Source organism: Leishmania panamensis, assembly GCF_000755165.1.
Source record: "Leishmania panamensis strain MHOM/PA/94/PSC-1 chromosome 33 sequence".
In the NCBI taxonomy this organism is placed as follows: Eukaryota; Euglenozoa; class Kinetoplastea; order Trypanosomatida; family Trypanosomatidae; genus Leishmania; species Leishmania panamensis.
In genome coordinates, this window is record NC_025880.1 from 265,074 (window position 1) to 285,860 (window position 20,787).

At 57.2% G+C, this 20,787-nt stretch overlaps 2 protein-coding genes across 2 annotated transcripts, besides 2 other annotated features; both read left to right on the forward strand.

Moving 5' to 3' along the window:
- Window positions 1-444: 444 nt before the first annotated feature.
- Window positions 445-983: a repeat region.
- A 6,987-nt stretch (window positions 984-7,970) lies between these two features.
- On the forward strand, window positions 7,971-10,622 carry CYC5 (CYC2-like cyclin, putative; the record flags this gene model as incomplete). The annotated part of the gene is made up of 1 exon (XM_010703874.1): window positions 7,971-10,622. One exon carries the CDS (start codon window positions 7,971-7,973, stop codon window positions 10,620-10,622), a length of 2,652 nt encoding a protein of 883 aa, XP_010702176.1.
- Window positions 10,623-16,152: 5,530 nt separating this feature from the next.
- On the forward strand, window positions 16,153-19,962 carry LPMP_330840 (hypothetical protein; the record flags this gene model as incomplete). Its single annotated transcript, XM_010703875.1, has 1 exon — window positions 16,153-19,962. The coding sequence occupies one exon, from the start codon at window positions 16,153-16,155 to the stop codon at window positions 19,960-19,962; it is 3,810 nt and encodes a 1,269-aa protein (XP_010702177.1).
- A 396-nt stretch (window positions 19,963-20,358) lies between these two features.
- Window positions 20,359-20,787: part of a repeat region that runs on past the window's edge.

Sequence of the window (20,787 nt, forward strand, 5' to 3'; positions counted from 1 at the left end):
AGCTCACTTTACTCTGTTCTTGCTTGAACGCGCGCGTGTGTATGCCTGCGTGATGATGTGCCGGCTGTTCGACTGGAGTGTTGCTTCTTGTCTTTATTTCTCACGGCAATCACAGTGTGCTGGTGGGAAGAGAAAGGATGGGGAAGATGCGCGCTGCATCTCGAGGAGGTTGTGTTCGTCTTAGCCGTTGAAAGTATCTTCATCGAGAGGCAGAGGTAGCTACTGTTGAAGAAAGGAGAGCGTTTCGCGGTTGTTTCCTTTGTTTTCATCCTCTCTGTGCTCTCTTGTCTTCAGGAAGGTGCCCCCTCCATTCTCCTGCTCCACCCCTATCATCAAGCAGAGGAACTGAGGTGAATGAGTGAGGTAAAGAGACAATTTCCACAAACCAGACGCGGCGCTTTTTTATTTATTTTTCTTATTGTCTTGTGCGCTGGGCATCACCGCTGACGGGGGAGGGGTCACCTCAGCGCGTGGTATCCCGGGCCTAGCGCCCACACTTTGTTGGGAAGCCAGGCAGCCCCTTAGTCCTGCCAACGCTGAAGCACTCCTGCTGGCGACCGAGTCCAGTCCCCACGACGTGAGGGTGTCAGAGCGGTGTATTGCCACGGATGTCGGCGGTCGGGTCCTGGATAGCGTGGCGCCAGAGCAGCCAGCGGCAGGGAAGACGCCTGTGCCACCCATGTGATGGGCAGAGTGCCTGCGTGACTCGAACGCATTTCACCCGACCCTCGCTGCCCACTGGTGTGGAGAGCCTGCGCTACCCCGTGGGATGCACCATGTGGCGACCGGCATGACGGGGGCGACTGTGAGGCAACCCGCGGAGCGTGGAGTGTGTATGGTGTGTGGGGCAGGGGCCGTGCTGAGACGACCGAGTGGGAGCATTGCTGTAACACGTGCCTACCGCTGCCTCCCACCACACGATGGGCCTCTGGCAAGCCGCGGGGCCGAGTGGCGTCTGAACTCGTGCGCTGTGTGGCGGAGAATGCAGACATGTCGAGCCATAAAAGCGTGCCGGGCAGAGCGAGAGCACCGCTGATGACGTTTGTTCTCCTTGTTCGCCCCTCTCAGCCTCTTACCGTGACTCACTCATCGGCCATGGCTAGCGTTCCTCTAACTCCATCCGTATAGCGAGATGACACCCCACCTACGTTTGTTCACCACAACTCGCTCCTTTTCTTTTTCCCCTTCTCTTTTCCACTGTCTTGGACATGAGTACGACATACACCGCAGGTAACCAAGAAAAAGGCCCTTACCTGTTTCACCTTGGCTGGGCAACCTGTTGCTCTTCACTCTGTGTCTCCTTCAGCGTCCAGCTTAACATATTTTTTTGGTTTGAGGAGAGGGTTAACGGCCATGTATTTCCTAGCGCTTGCGAAGGCTGATGATGCCGTGGCGTACGACTTGAGCACTGTGAATTAGGAGGTGAGCTCCGTCAACCACCTCAGCCCTGCCGCCAAGGGTGTGCAGGTGGGCGCTGAGGCTAGCAGTGCCGGTGAGTTGCCGTACGAGACTCTCAACATTGTCACTGTGATCCAGTTAGTGGAGAGGACGCCTGATGTGTGTCTGTTGCTGCACAGCAAGGTCCACTCTGCGGAGGCTGTCAGCGATGGCAACTTGAACCCCGCGTTTCCTCAACTGAGCGAAGAGGACCTGTACCGTGCGGTGGAACAGTAGTCGCTACCATACGGCCGCTTCGTCGGTGAATTCTGAATGCTGACGCTGGGCCGTAGCTGCTTCGACGCTGAGATCGCACTTCCACTGGATCACTGAATTGGTGGAAAACGTTCTCTTTCACAACTCCACGTCGGTCGTTAAGGTCGTCGACGACCCGTTGAACTGGGCCATCTGACGCTACGAGCAGGTGCGTGGCCACCCCCCCCCCGCTGTGTTGGTCCGCTGTTTGGCTTCTACCTTGAGCGTATCTTTTTCTACACTTCTGACCTCGTGAGAGACCGCGATAACAACAAGGTGGTTCAGGTGCTCATCTGCGCGGACACGTGCGGCATCACCGAAGTCTTCTTTATTGCCCCCCTCTATCGACCACCTGCGCAGCAACGATGAAGCTGCCCAGGAGGGGCTGTTGAGGTCGGCGCCGCTGAAGCGCCCCCCTTATGAATTGTCGCGAGGCGCACCTGCCCGATGATCTGCACGGCGTCCGGCTCTTCACTGAGGCGCATCACATCAAGGCGATCAATGCTGGGTTTGGTCTCTGCGACCCGACGGGTTTTGACCTCGGCAGGGCGGGGGACAGCTGACTCATTAATTAGGGCGCCCTATATACCATCCTTGTTGGAGTAACCGCATCTCAAAGACGCCGCTCTGGTAGACGCAGAGGAGCCGTGAGTGGTGGCAGTCTTGAGCACCATGGCGCCGGCGACATTGGCCCTTTGTGTTGACGAGCGAGCGAACTTTCTGGGATGTATTCTACATCACCTTCATGCGACGATCTGAGGCAGACATCTACGATGAGGCGTTCTCTTGCCCCAGCTATGCTAGGGAGCTGCTGAGTCAGCTCTAGGCGACACGGTCGGGTTCGCTGGGAGTGAGATGGTCAGCTGCAACATCGCTCTTGTCCACGTGGCAGACCTGGACTCCATTGTGTCCTACACGGACCGCCTCGCTGCCAAGGAGGACGTGCACCGTCTCGGTGCGTACGTGATGAGGAATACAGTTCAGGTGTCAAGCCTCGCTGGTCTGAGGCACATGATACGGAGCGGAATCTACCGGAAATAGCTTCCAGAAGAACGTGTGCGCTACATCCAGTGTGCCGTGTGGATCTCTATGTGTTGATGGGCCTCTTAACGTGCAGCACCCCACAGAGCGGGCATGCCTCCTACGACCTCTTTTGGTTTCTTCTTAGCTCGCCGTTCTCTTTCATTTTGTTCTCTTCGATGAACTAAATGTACAGCACCGCTCCAGTGTATTGGACACACTGCTGCTGCTGCTCTATTCCTTCCCTCGTGTTGTTCTCTGCGCGTGTGTATATGTGTGCAAGGGGGGAACGGCCGTCATGACGACTGCTGTCGTGTACCGCACCACTCGCATACGGTGCGCTCCCTCATGTGCTACGCGATCAACGATGTGCTGCTCTGCTGAACGTGCGGCGATGAGAGCACCCAAGCACCATGCGCTTCACACACCGCACATGAAGCGCATGGTGCTTGGCAAGCCTACACGTGATTCAAAGAGAGCTTAGACCCGTGAATAGTGCGTGTGCGTGTGTGTACGCCTGCGCAAAAAAGGCTGGGACGGTCTCTCACAGGTGTGCATCGCTCGTGACAAAAATGCGTCAGGGGTCGCGCTTCCCTTCTTTTTCGTTCAGAGACACAACAATTGGCGGGCGTTCCAACGTTTTGTCCGTTCGTTTTCATTTCTTCGGTGCGCACCACCCACGAAAGTTGCCGCCGCCATAGACGCGCGCGCTGTTGTGCGTCACTGCGTATGCCGGGGGACGGCGACTCCGCGCGGCGGCCCTCGCCTCCTGCCGTGTCGACGGCGCGGTGATGGTCGCTCATCACTCACAGCAGTGATGAACGTGCAAAGGCATGACGAGAGCGAACACACACTTGCCCCACTCTTAAAAGAACAAGAGACCCTGGCAATGTGGAGTTTAGCTCCGTTTTGGTGTGAACTCTCACCTCTCGGTGCGTGGCTGATGCCCCCCCCCCCCGCGCCCCATGTAGAGTGCATCCTCTATCGAGAGCGTGCGTGCGCGCTCCTGCAGGATGACTGGCGTCGACGGGTGCGCTTCTTCTTTTTGCCACTGTCAGAAGTCGAAGGCGCCCATCCCCCTTCTCTGACAACTGCCATATTTTGATTCGCTCCAGCTCTCAGCAAATGGGGACGCGCGAAGAAGGGAGCTGCCGCGCCGTGCACTACGCCATATCTGTCATATCCCACTACGTTCATGAGCAAACAACAACACGACGTTGTGAAAGAAACCTCAAACGGCAGCGACAACTTTCCCTTCTTTCGGTCATTGTCTCGCCGTACTCCTCTCCAATGACTGCTGCTGCTGCTACTTCTGTGGTGGCTTCTTCGATCTGTGTGTCTGCGCACGCGTCTGTACACCCTTGACACCGCGCACTTTCTCATTTGCCACCCCCTCCCATCACGCCGACAATACGGTACCCATTCGTTAGTGTTTCTCACACAGCCCTCCGCGCCTTTCACCTCCCTTCCTCTCGCCACCCGAAAGGCGCAAAACAACAACTCAAGCTGCTGCACAGGGGAGGGGGGGGGTGGCGAATAAAAGTAAAGCCACACCGCAGCGAAGGTAGAGAAAGCGAAACAAGTAGGAAAAGGACGAGGTACTCAGAGGATGAGAGTGTGAAAAGGAGGGGGGGTGCGAGCTGCACGGAGCAATCGATCGTCCGCAACATCTCCATTCCTCTCTACCCCCCCCCCCCCGATTCCCCGCTTCCACCGCCCTTTGTTTTGCTCGTATTGGTTTTCCTCTGCTCTCGCTCCCCGTGTTTTTGCTCTCCCCCCTTTTCTGTCTGGATAACCCCGCTTTTCTTTTCATTGGTTTCTCCCCCCTCTTTTTCTCCCCTCCCCCCCTCTCTCTCTTTGTTGCTTCCATTTTCTACGCATTGAGTCGGTCTGTTTCTCTCCCCGCGTTGGAGGGTGGAGCGACGAAGCGGCGCACGCACCTACACACACGACAGGAGGAAGAAAATAAACAAGCAAATATAACCGAGCGTGGGGCACACACGGTGTTAGTACTCTGGCGCTTATCGAACGATTCGTTACCACTTTCATCCCCACAACTGCCGGAGCATTGCTCATAAGAAAAGTGTCTGTGCGTCTGCGTCTGTGAAGGGCAAAAGGGGCTGGGACCCACAGCACTGGCCACCAGGTAGCTGCATTTATGTGTTTACTCTCTCTCTCATTCTCGACCACCCGCCGTCTCCGCCACCGCCTCAGCGGATTCATCTTGCCGCGTAGTGTACATCAGAAACGAAAAAGAAAAGTGCCGATTCCAGTGGCGTCCACGACAGCCACATTCACACTTTATAGTGCACAGCAGCAAACATTCAAGGGTATATTATCATTAGGTGTTATTTCTTCATTTTTCACATTTGTGCTCTTCCCAACAGCAGCCGTCTCATTGGCGTCTTTCTCCGCACCACCTTTCACTTTCTCCTCCATTTTAGCCATCCTTTCTCTGTGTGTGTGTGCGCGCACCTGCTGCTATACAAGTATCGTGAAGGCCGAGTATGCGTGGCTTCCTCACCCTTCCCTCTCCCTTCTCTACGTTTTCCCCACCTCTTCGAACTTTTTCCCTTTCTGCCGTTTGCTGCCGCTCTCCTCTCTTTCCTTTGCTTGTTTTCTCTTTTAAATCGTCGCTCCACCTGCGCTCGTGATCCTCCTCCTCTCGATACCTTTGCTGATCCCCACTTCTGTGTGTACTACTCCTGCACCGCTCTGTTCTCTTCTTCCACCCCCATCCGTTCGCCCTAGCCGAGTTGAGTGGTCTCCTCTCTCCAATTCCCCTGTTTTTCTCTCTTCCCCAACCATCGAGCAAACCGAAAAGGGGAGAATTGCCATTCACTTTTTCAAGACCGAGGCCCTCAATCGGACGGCGTGGATGAGGTGGCACTCACTCCTCCTTTTTTTGCCTTGCTGTTCTTGTGCGTACACAGGCTTGTTTCCCCTCCCCTCCCATACCTCCTTTTCTTGTCATCATTTTTCCCTCGCTTCTCCGTGTGTATTGTGGTTTCGGTGTGTGCTTTCTGTTTCCTGCTCTCTCTTCCTCTCGGTTCTCTTCGTTGGTGCTCTCTCGCACTCTTCCCTCCTCTGCCGACACGTGACGCGCTCTCTGTTTCTCTTTGTGTGTCGCGTTAGTGCCAGTGGGTCCACTGCATTGGTCAAGTAGACGTAGTGCTCAGCGCTATCCCTCTCACACTGCTCTTCTATTTTTCTTTTTTCTTTCCACACACACACACACTCTCTCTGTTGCACTTTCTCCACACCTTTGAATCTATAACTGCCCCCCTCCCCTCACCCCCCACACACACGCAGCAGGTAAGAGTGAGTGAGTCCTTTCACAAGTGCCAACGCGAAGCTTACCTCCGTCACCTCTCCCTCCCCTTTTCTTTTTTTCATTTACCCGCGTGAGTCAATACAATCTAGGTGGTCGAAGGCGCCGCGTGGAAACACGCAGGCAAAGGAGAGGGAAACCAGCAAAGGAGTCGCAGCGCAAGAAAGCCCGTGAGACGTTACACATACGAGGAGAGAGCAAAACAAGTATCATCATCGGCAATACGCCCATAAGTGAAGTGCACTTTTCGATGTAGGGAACCCATTACAGTGCGGCCTTTGGTGCTCCTGGATTTCTGCTGAGTTTACTCTCTTCGTTTGTGTGTGCGTGTGTGTTTCTTTATAGAGTGTGGTATCTGCCGTTGTTTTTCGTTTCAGGTGTTTGTTCTTGTTCTGTTGTCTTCAGGTTGTTGCTGTTCGCCCACTGATTTCTGGCGTTGCGTGTGTGTGGGCGTTTGTGTGCACCACATCTCGTGTTGTCGCTCATTTGCATTGTGTGCTCTCTTGCCGTCGCGACTGCCTCGCTGCGCTTTCATCCCCCCCCCTCTCCCCTCTCTCTCGCTCTCTTTCACTTTGTTGAGTTGTACTCGTACTTTATCCTGCTTCTCTACCCCCTTGCTCGTTGCTCCTTTTTCGCCATCATCTTTCCACATCGCCTGGCGTTGCTGTTTTCGATCGCTGGTCTTTTTCTGTGTGCTGTGTGCCGGAACACCACACAGTACACTCATTCCCATCGCTGTGGTTCTCGCGCTCTTCTCTTGCTGCTGTTGCACTCCGTCTTTGCGTAAATTCCACAGCTTTGCCCCTTCCTTCCTTTGCCATTTTATTTATTTGCTCTGCGGCTGCTTCCGAGTGACGGTGTGAGTCGGGCGCCGGCATCTTCTGGGTGCACCTTTGCGGTGGCTGTGCGTGCTTGCGCTGTGTACAGGCTGGTATCGCGTTGAGAGAGAGGCACGCACCTCTCTGTTTCTCTTTTCCAATCTCTTCTTTCCCCCCTTTCTCTCTGCACGTGTGTGTTGGTCGCCTCACTTTCCTGTTGGCACCCGGCCTTCCTGTACTGCCCACGTCTCCAGCCTTTGCACCTCGACTTGGCTCTATTTGGGTAGAGGGGGGCACCATACACACCCACCCACACACACACACATACAGCGGTGCACACGCAGTCCTCTTCTTCTTGCTTTGTTCTCCATCGAACAGCTGCCATGAAGCTTCCAATAGCGATTCCCACCGCTGAGTCGACACGGCAGTCCACCGCTCCGTTGACGCTGTCAACCAGCTCAGAGTCGTGGGGATCATGTGTTGATAAAGCGTCGCCAGCTAACTCCCACTCCGTGACACTGGAGAAACGTTGCCGAGGTCAACGGTACCACGTCGTCAAGCCAGCCGCCATGCCCGATGGTGGCGCTGAGTGCGAGGAGCTCTGCGTCGCTCCTTCCATGGATACGACAGCAGCGGAAGAGCGTGCTGCGGACGACATGGAAAACTGCAAAGATATGCCTAATAAGTGTGAGGGGGTCGTATTACCGCCGTCGCGCTGTGCTGGCGTCTTCGTGGATGGGGTGTCGTCGCCCGCAACGCCCAAACTACCAGGCGTGTGGTGCGGATCACCTGTGCGACAGTCTGCAGCTGTTGCACTGGTGAACTCAGGCGCGGATGACCCACACCTCGCCTCCGCTGCTCGTGCCGCTCCCCTCATCTGCTCAGCCCCTCTGCACATCTCAGCTCCCGAGATGGACACGGCAGCTCAACATGCACTCAAGAACCCAAGCGATTACAGCTCGTTTGCGTCAAAGGCCATGCATGCCATCGCCCTCCAAGCCTCAACTGCCGGGCCTCCGCTTCGGTCAAACTGCTCTCGCAGCGACTTGTCCTCGCTCGTAGGCGGCTCCTCCGTGGATGATCCGACGGGGGTGCGCCAACTGTACAGCATGCCGGGCTCGCGTGTGGGCAGCTCGCTGGGAATCCCAACACTTGCCCAACGAGGTGCGGCGCAACTGTCGGCGGCGGCCGACGCCTTCTCGATGGAGCGTTTTGCCGCCTTCTACGAGGTGGCGCTGGAGGAGTTGGTGGACGAGTGTGAGCGCCGCGTCACCAACGCACCAGCGGCATGGCGGGACAGCCAGCGGCAGCTAATTGGCGGTGACATGAATCGTGACTTGGCCACTAGCACGCATTCCTTCGACTCCCCACGTAGCAGCGCGATGTCCCCACTTGGCCGTGTGCCCTCTAGCGTGGCACTCAACTGCAACGCCCTTGTGAACCTGCCATGTTTCACAAGCCCGCTACACAATACACACGGACTGCACCTCCGCGAACTCAGCGGTGACATCGAAGCTGACCCGTATCGCACCTCCGCACCACTGCCTCCGCTGTCGCTGCATACAGGCACAGCGTTCTTCAGCGTTGCTGGGCATGCTCGCCAGGAAGAGCAGGAGACAACCGTAGGGGCTAAGATGACCGTGTCGACGCTGCTCGCCGCCCTTGGCCGGCATCACGGTAAGATGGCACCAATGGTGTTCATCGCTGGCCTGGCCTACCTTGCGCGAGTCACAATGCAGTGCGCCTCAGAGTTTCTGAGCGTTACACGTGCCAACTGGTACCGTCTCACCACCACCGCCATTCTTGTTGCCGCCAAAGTGTACGACGATCACAGCTCCTCCCGCTTGAACGCCTGCTTTGCCAGATCCTCAGGCATTCCGCTGGAAGAGATGACGAGGCTGGAGCTTGACTTCCTGTACCTCCTTGATTTCGACCTGCTCCTGAAGGAGTCGGAGGTGGAGCAGTGGCTGATTTGGATGGAGACGCTTGCCTTACGCCGCGACGTGATGACGCCACTTAATAGTTACGTGTTAGGCACCAGCGCGAGCATGGTGGCTGCCCAACTCGCCAGCCCCCCCAAACAGGCTCTCACAAGCCGTCCAACACTTTCAGAGAACTGGGAGCGCAGCAAGACAGGCACGATATGCGAGGCGAGTCGCACCCCAGGTCTATCCAGCGGGGTGCTGGGGGGCGAAGATGAGACGGTTAGGACCTCATCGTCCTCAGCGGCCGGCCCGCGCAGCTTTTCGCAGGTGCATGTCGCGAGCAACTCCATGGAGACAGCTCACGGGGTCGTGGACAGCGCTGCGAGCTCGCGATGTCTCACTGGTGCAGCAGCGGAGGCTGACATGCCTTCCCTCACGGCCCCCCTCGCCGATCTCCCCAGCTTTCCTCTACGCAGCGCCGCTAGCTCGATGCTGCTTCCGCCCAGTCTGTTGGACGGCACCTTCAGTGCCGTGAGTGCGGCGAGCCTCCCAGGCGGAGCACCCTCTTCCCTCAATGACCGGCGGGCCTTCGTTCCACCGCTACCGATTCACAACGCGCTGCCGCTTCGACCACCGATGTCTAGGACGCGTCTGTTCAGCGTCGTGCACGACACTGCCGAGCCGCCGAGCCCAATTTCGGTGCGGCAGCTCTGCCGTCTTAGCGGTAGCTTGCCAAGTCCGCTGCGGCCCCCCTCGGTAGAGCGGCACCCGCCGGTGCGTTTTTTCAAGTCACAAGGGACGCACCCTCATGGGCCGAGCCGCCACGTTGGTGGGGCAGCCGGCTCCACTGACCTCGCCCTGTACGGCACCGTGGATAGCGGTTGCAAGGTTTCGAAGCAGTGGTTTCATGAGCGCATAAAAAGGGCGGGCAGAGCAAGGACAGCTGGCCGGGCTTCAGCTCCCGTCATGACAGACGCGAAGTGCTGCCCAGACTCCGCCGCCAGTCACCAACACAAGAAACGGTGGGGCCCATTCGGTATGGTGCAGCATGTGCGTGATGTTCTCGGTGTAACAGCGTCTCTGGTGCGCGGTCAGCTGAACGTGCTGGCACCGTCAACACATGCCGAGGAAGTGAGTCGACTGCCGCCGCCGCAACAACAGCAACGACAATCAAGGTCGCAACCGGTGCAGTGGTCTACCAACAGCGTTTCTGGAAGTGGTGGACGTGTGAGTTTGCAACCACAGTCGTTCGCCGCACCGCCGCGCTGCAGCAGCAGCGGCGGCACCTATCCCCCCTTTCCTGCGAAGTTGATGGAGGAGCCAAAGCCGCAAGCAGGTGGTGCACCGCCCGCCACCACAATCATGTCTCTTGTGCCTACCGGCTTTCCTCCCCAGCCTAGCCCTGCCGGAACTACTCGTCACCACGGCGATCCTGCTTCGTCTGGCGACAGCGCCAGACGAAGCAGGACACCCCGAAGTAGCCCACAGCGTGTTGACCCGTACTCGTCGGCGAAATCTCAGCCCTATGCGAGTACGGTCGCCAACGTCACCGTTGCTCAGCCAACAGCGAGGAAAGCAGCAGATGAGGTGTACGCTGACGGCGACTACTCTCACGATGAGGAAGACGAGGAGTATGAGGAGTGCGAGTACGGCTACTACGATGAGGACGGTTACTTCCACTACTACGATGACAAGGGTGTGGAGGGGGAGTACGACGACTACTGCAGTGAAGAGGAGGAGGAGGAGGGTGCGTGGTACGAGGAGGATGAAGAGGACGAGGCTGCATACTTCCAGCGATGTCGGCGACCACTCACCCACTCGCCGCCGTCCTTATAGTGTAAGGATGTGTTGGCAAATGAAGTGGCACTGCAGGGGTGTCCCCCTCGCCCTCTCTTCTTTGGTGTCCTCTGCACCTCCCCAACGCACATCTCGTCTCTCTTCCTTCTCCCCTCCTCTGCTTCGAGCTCTGCTCACAGTGCAGAAGAGGGGAGGGGAGAAGGAAGAGAGACAAAGAGGGAATCTTTGCAAACACAAACACCTGCAGAAGCACTCAAGCGAGGCATACGCGCCTCGATGGGGTGCGTGGTCGACCGTCGCCCACCCAACAACAGGAGGCACACGTGCGGGCGGAGGAGAGCGCTTCTCCTCTTTGTCAGTCTCCTGCACCGCTTTTCTGCTGTTGCCCTCGAGGAAAGGAGAGAGAGTTTGGGGAAGGGCCAGCGTTGCCTCCAATCCACCCTCTGTCCACCCCTTCCACCATTCATCCCTGTGTGTTGCTTTCCCCTTATTTTCAGGGGTTTGGTTCCGATGTTTTCGCTTCTTGCGCTGTATTGGCCCCCAAGTTGTTCGATTTTGCTTCTCTTAAGTGTCAGCTGTGTATGTTGGCGCTCGCGCGTCAGGTAGTTCGAGGGAGACACAGGCCGGCGGAAGTAGCCTCTTTTTTTTTGTGTGTGTGTGTGGTGTAGGTGCGTCATTAGCTCTGTCCAGTTCGCTTCAGCAGGAGCTGCTGCCTTTGCCCCCGCCCCTTGTTTCTCCTCGTCTAGCAATCTTCACAGTTGCGTAGGGCAACTCGTTGTGTGACGACTGTAAACGCACACTCACGCACCCACCTACATGCGCCCATGCATACACTCGAAGTGAAGCAAGCAAAGCGACTGACTTGGTGGGATGGCGGAGACGTGGCGAAAGAGGACCATCCAGAGACCAGCGTCGACCCTCGCAAGAAGGCGACAATGCGAGGCGTGTGGGGGCAGAAACTGAGTTGCACCTACAAGGAGAAGCGACGTGTTGTGCAGTTGATACATATAAAAGAAGGCGGCTTGTATGTGTTGGTGTGCTCTACTGCTGCTGGTGCTGCTGCTGCAGGTATGTGGAGTAGTCTGTTTCTCTCTCACTCCTTCACCTATTTATACGTACATACATGCACATGAATATATGTACGTATGTATAGGTGTATGTATGCATAGATGTACGCGTATGTCGGCCTCACGTCTGGAGCTCAATTGGATTGATTCGCCTCTCTTTCTCGCGTGCTCCTTCGTTACCGTTCGTTGTTGGCTGTTTCTGCTGGATTTTTTAATCGCTGATGGTTTCGAGGCAGGTATCTATTGCTGCTTTGCTGAGCTGCACTTGTTATTGCTCTCTTTTTCTCTTTCTACTTTCATATGCTTGTGGGTGTTTGCTTCCTCTTTTACCTTGACCTTGCTGCGTCGGTGTTTGTGCTTGCTACTTATCTGTTTTGGTTATGTTCTACCTCGTGTGTCTCTGGTGGCGCTTACCCTTCTACTCTCTCATCATGTGTGCTCTCTTTGTTTCTTCTCCGCCAGAGCCCATCCCCGCCCCTTCGCTGCTTTCGCAGCCCCACAGCTCTTTGAGCGGTTTGGGAGGAGGCACAATGATGCATGTGTTTTTGTAGGCTGGTGCAAGGCAGCACCGGGTGCGGCTTAGCAGTTCACAGAGCTCTTGCCGTGTGTGTGCATGTGTGTGTGCAGGCTGGTGGTGGTGGTGCGCTCTCTCCCCCTTCCCCCCTTTTTTAGCCCTTCTGTGTTTTCTTCTTTTTTTTTTCGTTCCTTCGGCCATCATTTCTCCAATGGGGGTGCGAGACAGCGGGGTGGTGCACGGAAGGGGTGCCAGCGGGTGCACCCACACGCACCCACTCATACAGGCACGGATCGCATAACGAACAGCGTATCACTTTCTTCTTCTTCATGCCTCTCTCTTCCCTAAAGGTACGTATATACATACATACATACATACATGTACATGTACCAGAGGGTTGAGTAAGCGAACAACAACACTAGCTTTGCCGTCTTTCACCCTCTCATCCTTCATTCTTCAGCAAGCTGGATACATATGTAACATTGCGTCAAGGTATTCGGACAGGGACTCTAGTTCGGAGTCACCCCGTACACCATAAACGAGCACCAACCCCCCTCCGAAAAAAAAAAAAAAAAACAAAGGAAAAACCATCCGTGTGAAGGTGAAGGTGCACTCCCTACGCACACACCGCATGCGTACGCTATCATCGTGGCCTCTTTTGTTTCCTTGCGAATGCCTTGTGCGTCACTGCGCGTTGGGGAGGGTGGCGTCGGCAACAACAACGCGATCGGAGTGCATGCAGTAGTGCGTGGCATGTCATCCCGTCCTTCTGCTGCCGTGGTAGCTGGCACCCTGGTTCCTACACCATCCCCACGGCACCTGCCATTCTCTTTGCCTTCGCTTTTCTGGAACCTCTTCGCTTTCACGCATCTATTTGCCCACATTTCGGACGCTTTTCTGCCTGACACGCCCATACACTCGGCGTGTGCCCGATACACTCACTTAACAGGAGCAACAAAGTGTCCACACAGCGACCAAGCACGTTACGTGGGTAAATTGCACAGACACTCGCCGCACGCGCTTTCAACTCTCCTCACACGCGTTATCACGTCGCCCCCCAAACACGCAGACTCGGGTTATCCCCCCACTTCAACTCTCACACTAGATTCTTCGCCTCGTAAGCAAACACGCGTTTTCCTGTACTCTTTACCTCAGTAGTTTGCCTATAGACAACAACAGCGCAAACGACCTTTTCCGTCCCCTTTCCTTTGTGTGTGTGGTGTGTGTTTGAGCATTGCGGTGGTCGTAGACGCTGCTTCCTAGCATCGCTTCTTTCTCTCTCTCCCCCCGCTCCCTACTTCTTTCTCCTGCCACCAACCATCTCCATTACGTTTGTTGCGTGATTGCCATTATTTTCAGGTTTATTTTTATTTTTTCTCCTTTTTTTTTAACCTTTAGTGCCTTCTCTCTTCGCTTGTTCGTCATTGTTGCTGCTGTTACTGCTGTTCTCGTTGCCAACCCTGTGTACAGTAGATGCCTTACTACTCCCCCCTCTTCCCCTCGCTCTTCTGTTCGTGCAGCACCGCTAATTTATGGTCATCACGTCCGACTCATTTTTCTTTCGCACTGTGCTTCTCTTTTTCGCTCTCTCTATAACGTGTCACCCCCTTCCCTACTCGTTCTCCCCGTAGAGTGTCTACGTGTGTGACTGTGTCGACGACTGTGCTTCTCAAGTAGCTGCACCGTGCGTCTGCATCACTCGCTCGTCTCTGCACCCAGACACAATCAAGGTGGGAAGGTGTTACGTCTCGGCCGCGTCTGCGTATTCGATAGGCAATCCATTGTGTGTGTGTACGTGTGCCAGTGATCGTGCGTTCCTGTCGTTGGCTTTGTGGGCGAAATAGGATTCTTCGACGGACGCGGTGGTGAATTCGTAGAGCAGCGCCAAGCCACCTTCTCTTTTCTTGCTGCTTGATCCCCAGACACGGAGCAGCAAGTAACCACACACAGTGATCTACCTCAGTGCCGCCTCCACCTACTGTCTAGAGAGAGACGAGTAGACGGCGCGCCGCTGGTGTCCTCCCCGCTTCCCTCTCCCCAAAACTGACTCCGAGTAGATTCTTATCGAGGAAAGTGGAGTGGTACGCACGCGCACTCTATTGTACCCACTTCTCCCAACTTTATTATTATTGGCGCTTTGCTTCGTATTTTTCGGGTCACGCTATAGCCACTCTTTCTCACCCCTCTCCCTCTCATCTTTTCTGCGATCGCTAGTTCTGTGGAATTACCCGTGGTGGCCATCTCTCTTTCTCTCTTCGTTTCTTTCCAGGCTCTGCGTACGCTTCCCTTCGCCCCTCCGTTTCTCTCTCTCTCGCTCTCTGACGAGACATAGGGAGGGGGTTATTGTGCCGCTCGTACCCCCCTCCCCTCGCCTCTCTTTCTCGCTCGCTCCGTCTCTCTTTTTTTCCTCCACTCCCGTCTTCCCCCGTCCCTGTTTGTTTTCGACTGCATCTTCTTGCAAGCCTTTTAGTTTTCGCCGCACTATCCTCCTCCTCCTCCTCCTCCTCCTCCTGTGTATTCCGCATACATACAAACGCAGCCACACGACCAAGCACTTGCCTCTCTTAGAGTTTGAGTCTCACTCACTCTCGTGTCGCAGCACCTACGCCGTCTCCCCTCCTACCACTCCGTTCGTTCTCTTAGTGACACCCTACCACCTTACGAACGACTTATACTGAAGTGGGAGGCGGACGTGCAGTGCATTCAGTCAACAGCAGCAGAGTGCGGGCTCAAGAAAAGGATGCCCGGAGGAGAAAACACAATGTACGTGAGTTCTGGCACTCGCCGAGCAAGCGAGAACAGCGACACTACTGACGTGCTCAACTCCAACCAACCGCGGCGACTTTCTCTCGTGAGAAAGCGAGACTCCCTCACCGGCCTGCTGTCCCGTCACCACACGCCTGCGCCGGTGCCCCACATCACCTTGTCGAATGCAGAAATACCCCCGCCTCTGGGCAAAAACGACGATGAGAACAACACCCGCTACGCCAGATCGAGCAGTGCAATCGAACAAAGGAGTAACACCGCAGCGACCTGGGTGAGAGGGGCAACTCTCGGGAGAGCACGCGCTCGCCACGCATCCCCAGTCGGCGCAGCAGCAGAGGCTTCACTTCTTCTCCAGGCCTCTACAGTAGCAGACGTCCGCCCATATGCGCGCACCAGCACGACCACCTCCCTTCTCAACACAGCAACGTTTTCTCCGGTGCATGCGGGATCGATTTCTGTGGCATCGGCAGCGATGACGGCGCACAGAACCGCACGACAGGCTCGGCACCACAGCACCTCCAGGTCTGTGTCGCAGACGATACCAAGGTTTGCTCAGTCAACGGTGAGTAGCCGTAACCACTTCTCAGCGCCACCGCCCGTTGCTGGCGCCGCGCTGGCGTCATTGCCAGTACCCGTAACAAGCACCACACCCTCTGAGCACAGTGCCGACACCGAGTTAGCAACACTGTCAACCAGGGGCTCACTGCCCGGCAATGATAGCGAAAGGAAGCAAAAAATCGGTGACGCGGCCAACAGGGGCGTGATTCGATCCGGTCGTACTCGGGCATCTGACCTTGATCCACCAGCAGAGAAGCCAATGGCACCCGCTGTGATTCAGGGTAGCCGCGACAAGGGGAGCGGTGGGGCCTCTGGTGTGCGTACGCAGGGGGCTCTCTCACACCCATTTCACCTTGGTGGCAACCTGGCGCCGCCCCTAGTGCATCATTACCGTGTTACAGACCCCGCTCCGCGTATCAACAGCGGAAAGCGCCGGGGCCGCGTCACGCTAATGTCTAGTGTCGCCAGCATTCCAGAGGGGACGGACGGCGAACCGGCATCGGCGCTACCGCCGCCAGCCCATATTCACAGCTCTTCGGACTCACTGGTAGAGCGACTAGGCCTCGCTGCGAACGCCACTGAAGGGCCCTGTAGCTTGGAGGTGCTGAGCCACGCGCCCTTGAAGCTACAGCGCACAGAACCGCCGCAGCTGCAGCAGCAGGCGATGCAGGCGTGCAGTCTCTCGCAGTCTATGGTAGACCTTTCGTCAGCACCGCAGACGCCACCGCGACCGGCCACTGTGACCGAAGCGAGGGAATGCCGCTTATCCGCTCTGGATACCTCTCAGTCGAATGAGGGTTTACCAGGGGCAAACACCGGCGGGGAGGCTGTCTGCACCGTTATCGGTACCTCGCTGCAGTCAGCATGGTCTTCGCAGCTGGATGTATCGGCGACTTCTGGCCCACTGGCACACAAGGCGCAACAAGCGTCGGCCTTCCCGCCTCCGTCACCGAAGTATGAGCCGGCAACTCTGCGCACTGCGAAGGCATCACCGCATCCCTGCCAGCCTTCTGCTGGGGCAGATGACCCGCTGTCCGCCGCGGCACTACCCCAGGCAGCAGAGGCCGGTGCTACAAAGCCGCAACCCAGTACGATGCCGCAATGCCGCAGCACCTGCTCTTGCCCTTCGGAAGGGGACTCAGCACTGGAGCATCGCTTGTCATCAACTTCGACTTCTTTGTCTGTTAGCGCGATTGTGGACTCTCAAGCTCATGCACAAGAGCAGTCAGCGTCGAGGCGAAACATTAGCGGCGCTTTTCCAGAAACAGCGGCAGCGGAGCATCTACCCACACCCAGCCCAAGCGTGCGGAGGGCGTCGTCCACGTCTGCAGCCACAACACCGTCGTCAGTTGGCGCTGCGACCTCACTATCGGATTCCATGAGGAGCATACCCAACAACATGGAGGCGGAGGTCGTCGTCGGAACAAGCACGCCCACGCAGCCACTATCAATGCGATTGCCAGGGCCGAGCAGTGTCGCGGGCTCCGCCGTACCGACTGCTTCGGAGAAGTCACTGTCTTCGCACCACAGTGACTCGGGCTCCACACTGCTGGAACGCTTCGCGGTGTTTCACGACTTGCAGGCGTTCTTGCAGTGGGAGAAAGAGGAGAAGGAATCGCACACGTGTGAGCTGCCGCATGACCGTGATGCGTTTAATGGGGTGTTTGAGAGGTATCATCTGAGTAGAACGGCGGCGATGACGGCGGCGGAAAATGACAAATTTGGCGCCTTGATGTGCCCGACTAATGCAAGCGACCACAGTCGCGAGAGGACGGAGGACGAGGAGTCCCTGGAGAGCTCCGTGGGTGGGTTTCTTCGCGGAACCGACACCACTGGCCACGCGCCCATCACGCCACGCCTTCGCAGCCGCATTGAGAAGGTGCAGCAGCAGGAGCTGGAGATGCTGCGCACTGTCCCAAAGGAACGCCATCCGGATATAATGGATTTCCTCGACTCGCCAGACGTGCTGATGCGAGAGCTGGAGGGGATGGATGCGGCCAGTAATGGCCAAGAGGACGGCAACAGAGACCCCACGGACGACGTGGCGGATGGGGTGCAGGCGCCATATGCTAGACTATCCCCTCAGAAGCGACCGCAGCCTGTGCTCGTGTCGTCGCGTTCTTCACCGACAATGTCGGTTGCACGAGGCAGCCGTGTCAGACCTGAGGGAAGGCCGCCAGTGCGAGAAGTCGGAAGAGTGGTTACCCCCACCACGGAGAAGAGTGGCACCACCGAGTCGGTTGTGAGACAGTACAGGCGGAATGGGTTTGCCGCTTCCTCTCACAGTGCGAGGGCGCGAGAGACAAACCAGGCAGTACCGCGAGCCTCGCGGCGGTCAAACGGCTCGGAGAATGGTCACGTGGGCAGCGGTGACAGTGTTTTTATCTCGACACCTCGTAGGCGACTTGCCACTGAGGGCGGCTCCAGGGCTAGGTTCACACCCATGCTGTCTTGCGGTGCTTTGAGTGACGCGATACCACCTTCTCCAACCACGGCCCTGAACAGCCAAGTTACTGTGGCCGCGGTCGGCGTTTCCGCTTCCACTCAGGATCCTCGACAGCGACCGCCCGTTTCCAATACGCCGATCAGCAGTCGGTCAGAGCAACCGTTGCGCACGGCTTCCCGGCGAGGGGACGGCTACAGCGGCTCATCAAGCAGCGCTGGCACCTCCCCGCCCCACAAAGCAGCCGCGCCGGCCTCGGACGATCTTCTGCCAGCGCTCTTTTCGGCCCAGGAGGCGGCGAACACCATCACCATTGTCTTTGACTTGGATGAAACACTCTGCAACAACCGGTGCCTCACCAGACCCATACTTCGACCTGGAGCAGAGCTGCTACTCCACACACTGCGCGGCCTCTGTCCCTCGCCTCGGTATAAACTGATCGACACCATCCACACCCACACTCGCAACCAGAACGTCTCGAATCGACTGTATGATGAGGCGATGTACCGCATGGGCATGATGCCGTCGTACTACTCACGGGTTGCACAGAGGCAGTCGGCGAACGGCTACCACCGCACAAGCAGCACTCTTCTCCCCGGCACTACTGAGACGTCGGGTGCTGTCGCGACCGACATTTCAGATGCGACCGCTTCTGCTGGCTTCCGCAGCACCGGTGAGGCACGCCCTGCCACGGCGAAAGATAAGAGCCCGCTTCGCCTGGAGCTGGTGCTGTGGACGGCGAGCGAAGAGAGCCTAGCTCGGCGCGCCATGCATTATATGGACCCTCTGCACAAGATCTTTGACGAGGCCATTTATCGCGATGGGCGGTGGTATCGTGACTCGTACTACACCAAGGAGCTGTCCCGACTCGGCCGGAGCATGGATCGCGTAGTCATCGTTGAGAACTCGATTGATTCTGTCATTCGGAATCGAAATAACGCCATCCTGGTTACCAGTTTTGTGCGCAACCGCCTCGACCGGCAACTCTTCCTCGTGCGGGAAGTTCTTCGAGACTGGATTTGGGCCATGAAAGCGAAGCTGGCGCATCAGCAGGACGCAGCCCGCGCTGCCAGTGGGCAGCAGGAGAGCATTGAGCCATCGACGGCTCGAGACCTCACGTTGCACGCCGTCAGCCAAGACGCGGGTGGTGCCTGTACCGAGAAGTGCAGCGATGAGGGAGGTGAGAGTTTGGTGCCACCGTACTCGACGCCGTCGGCTGCGCGCATTCACAGAAGTGAAAGCATACCGATGCAGATTGGCCATATCGACACACCCATTCGCAGCGGGGACCCTATTCACGTCGACCCTGATGGCAACGTTTCGCTACGTGAGGAGATCGCCAAACGTGCTGCGTCGGCGCCGTGCTGTCCCGCCGCTCGTGCTGTTTCAGGGTCAGCCGTGGTGCAGCGTGCCACCCTTCGCCCGCTCAGCGCCATGGCGCGTCGCGCATCTGACATTGTGGAGTTCCTGCGGCATCATCGACTCATCCTTCCAGACTCCAACTTCCTTCGTTTCCAGCTTACGGCCGAGGTCATGAAGAAGCTGCAAACCACTGAGGCTGCCCTTATCGCCGCCGCTCTTCCCCCGTCGCCGGCGGCAATCGAGCCCGCGGACGCGCAGGTGGTGCGCACCCTCGGTGGTGTGTCTGGTTCTCGTACAACCCGAGGCGGGAGTGCACTGCCGAACGTGACGCCCCCTTCCCCCGCTACCGCGGCAAACTCGGCAGGAGTACCATCCAAAATGCTGCGCTCCGGCACTGTTGGCCGTGCGCTTCCTAACGGGGGCGTGGCTTCCGTGGGCGGTGTCACTGCAGACGCGGCGCGACTGCGTACTTCTATGAAGGAGGTGGGAACGGCGACGATCTCGACGCCTCCGCCTGCAGGATCCGCGGCACGAACCACTCCGGACAGCCACCTCGGCTCTCCGGCACCCAACAGCGTGGCTTGTTGGTCCGAAACTCACTGTGATCCTGTTCGATTGCAGCGCACAGTATCGGTGGCATCCAAGAGACTAGTGACAAGGGAGACATAGGCTTGCGCAGCAGCGAGGAGGGAAGCCAGGCATGAAAAGAATGACGTGGCGAGGGTGAACCGCTGTCTATCAAGTACGAAACAAGGAAGGAGGGAGGGTAAAATGATGGCTGACTGAAAAATTTCGCGTGTGCGTGTCGGTGTCGGTGTAGGTGTGTATTTCTACAAATAGATGCTGTGGTATACATGCGTCTGCGTGCTCAGAGTGCCTCTTCTCGGTACCGGTGCCTATCAAGTGAAACGCAGAATAATCGGAGATCTGCTCGTAGCGCTGCAGGGGAGGAGGGGGGGGCAGGCAGTGCCTGTGGTGCGCCCCTGTTCCCTTCAAAGAATATGCCGAAGAAAACACTGCTAGTTAGCCATCCTACCCTTTGTTCTACCCACAAGGGTAAGGGCTCCCCAATGACGGGGGAGGGGTCACCTCAGCGCGTGGTATCCCGGGCCTAGCGCCCACACTTTGTTGGGAAGCCAGGCAGCCCCTTAGTCCTGCCAACGCTGAAGCACTCCTGCTGGCGACCGAGTCCAGTCCCCACGACGTGAGGGTGTCAGAGCGGTGTATTGCCACGGATGTCGGCGGTCGGGTCCTGGATAGCGTGGCGCCAGAGCAGCCAGCGGCAGGGAAGACGCCTGTGCCACCCATGTGATGGGCAGAGTGCCTGCGTGACTCGAACGCATTTCACCCGACCCTCGCTGCCCACTGGTGTGGAGAGCCTGCGCTACCCCGTGGGATGCACCATGTGGCGACCGGCATGACGGGGGCGACTGTGAGGCAACCCGCGGAGCGTGGAGTGTGTATGGTGTGTGGGGCAGGGGCCGTGCTGAGACG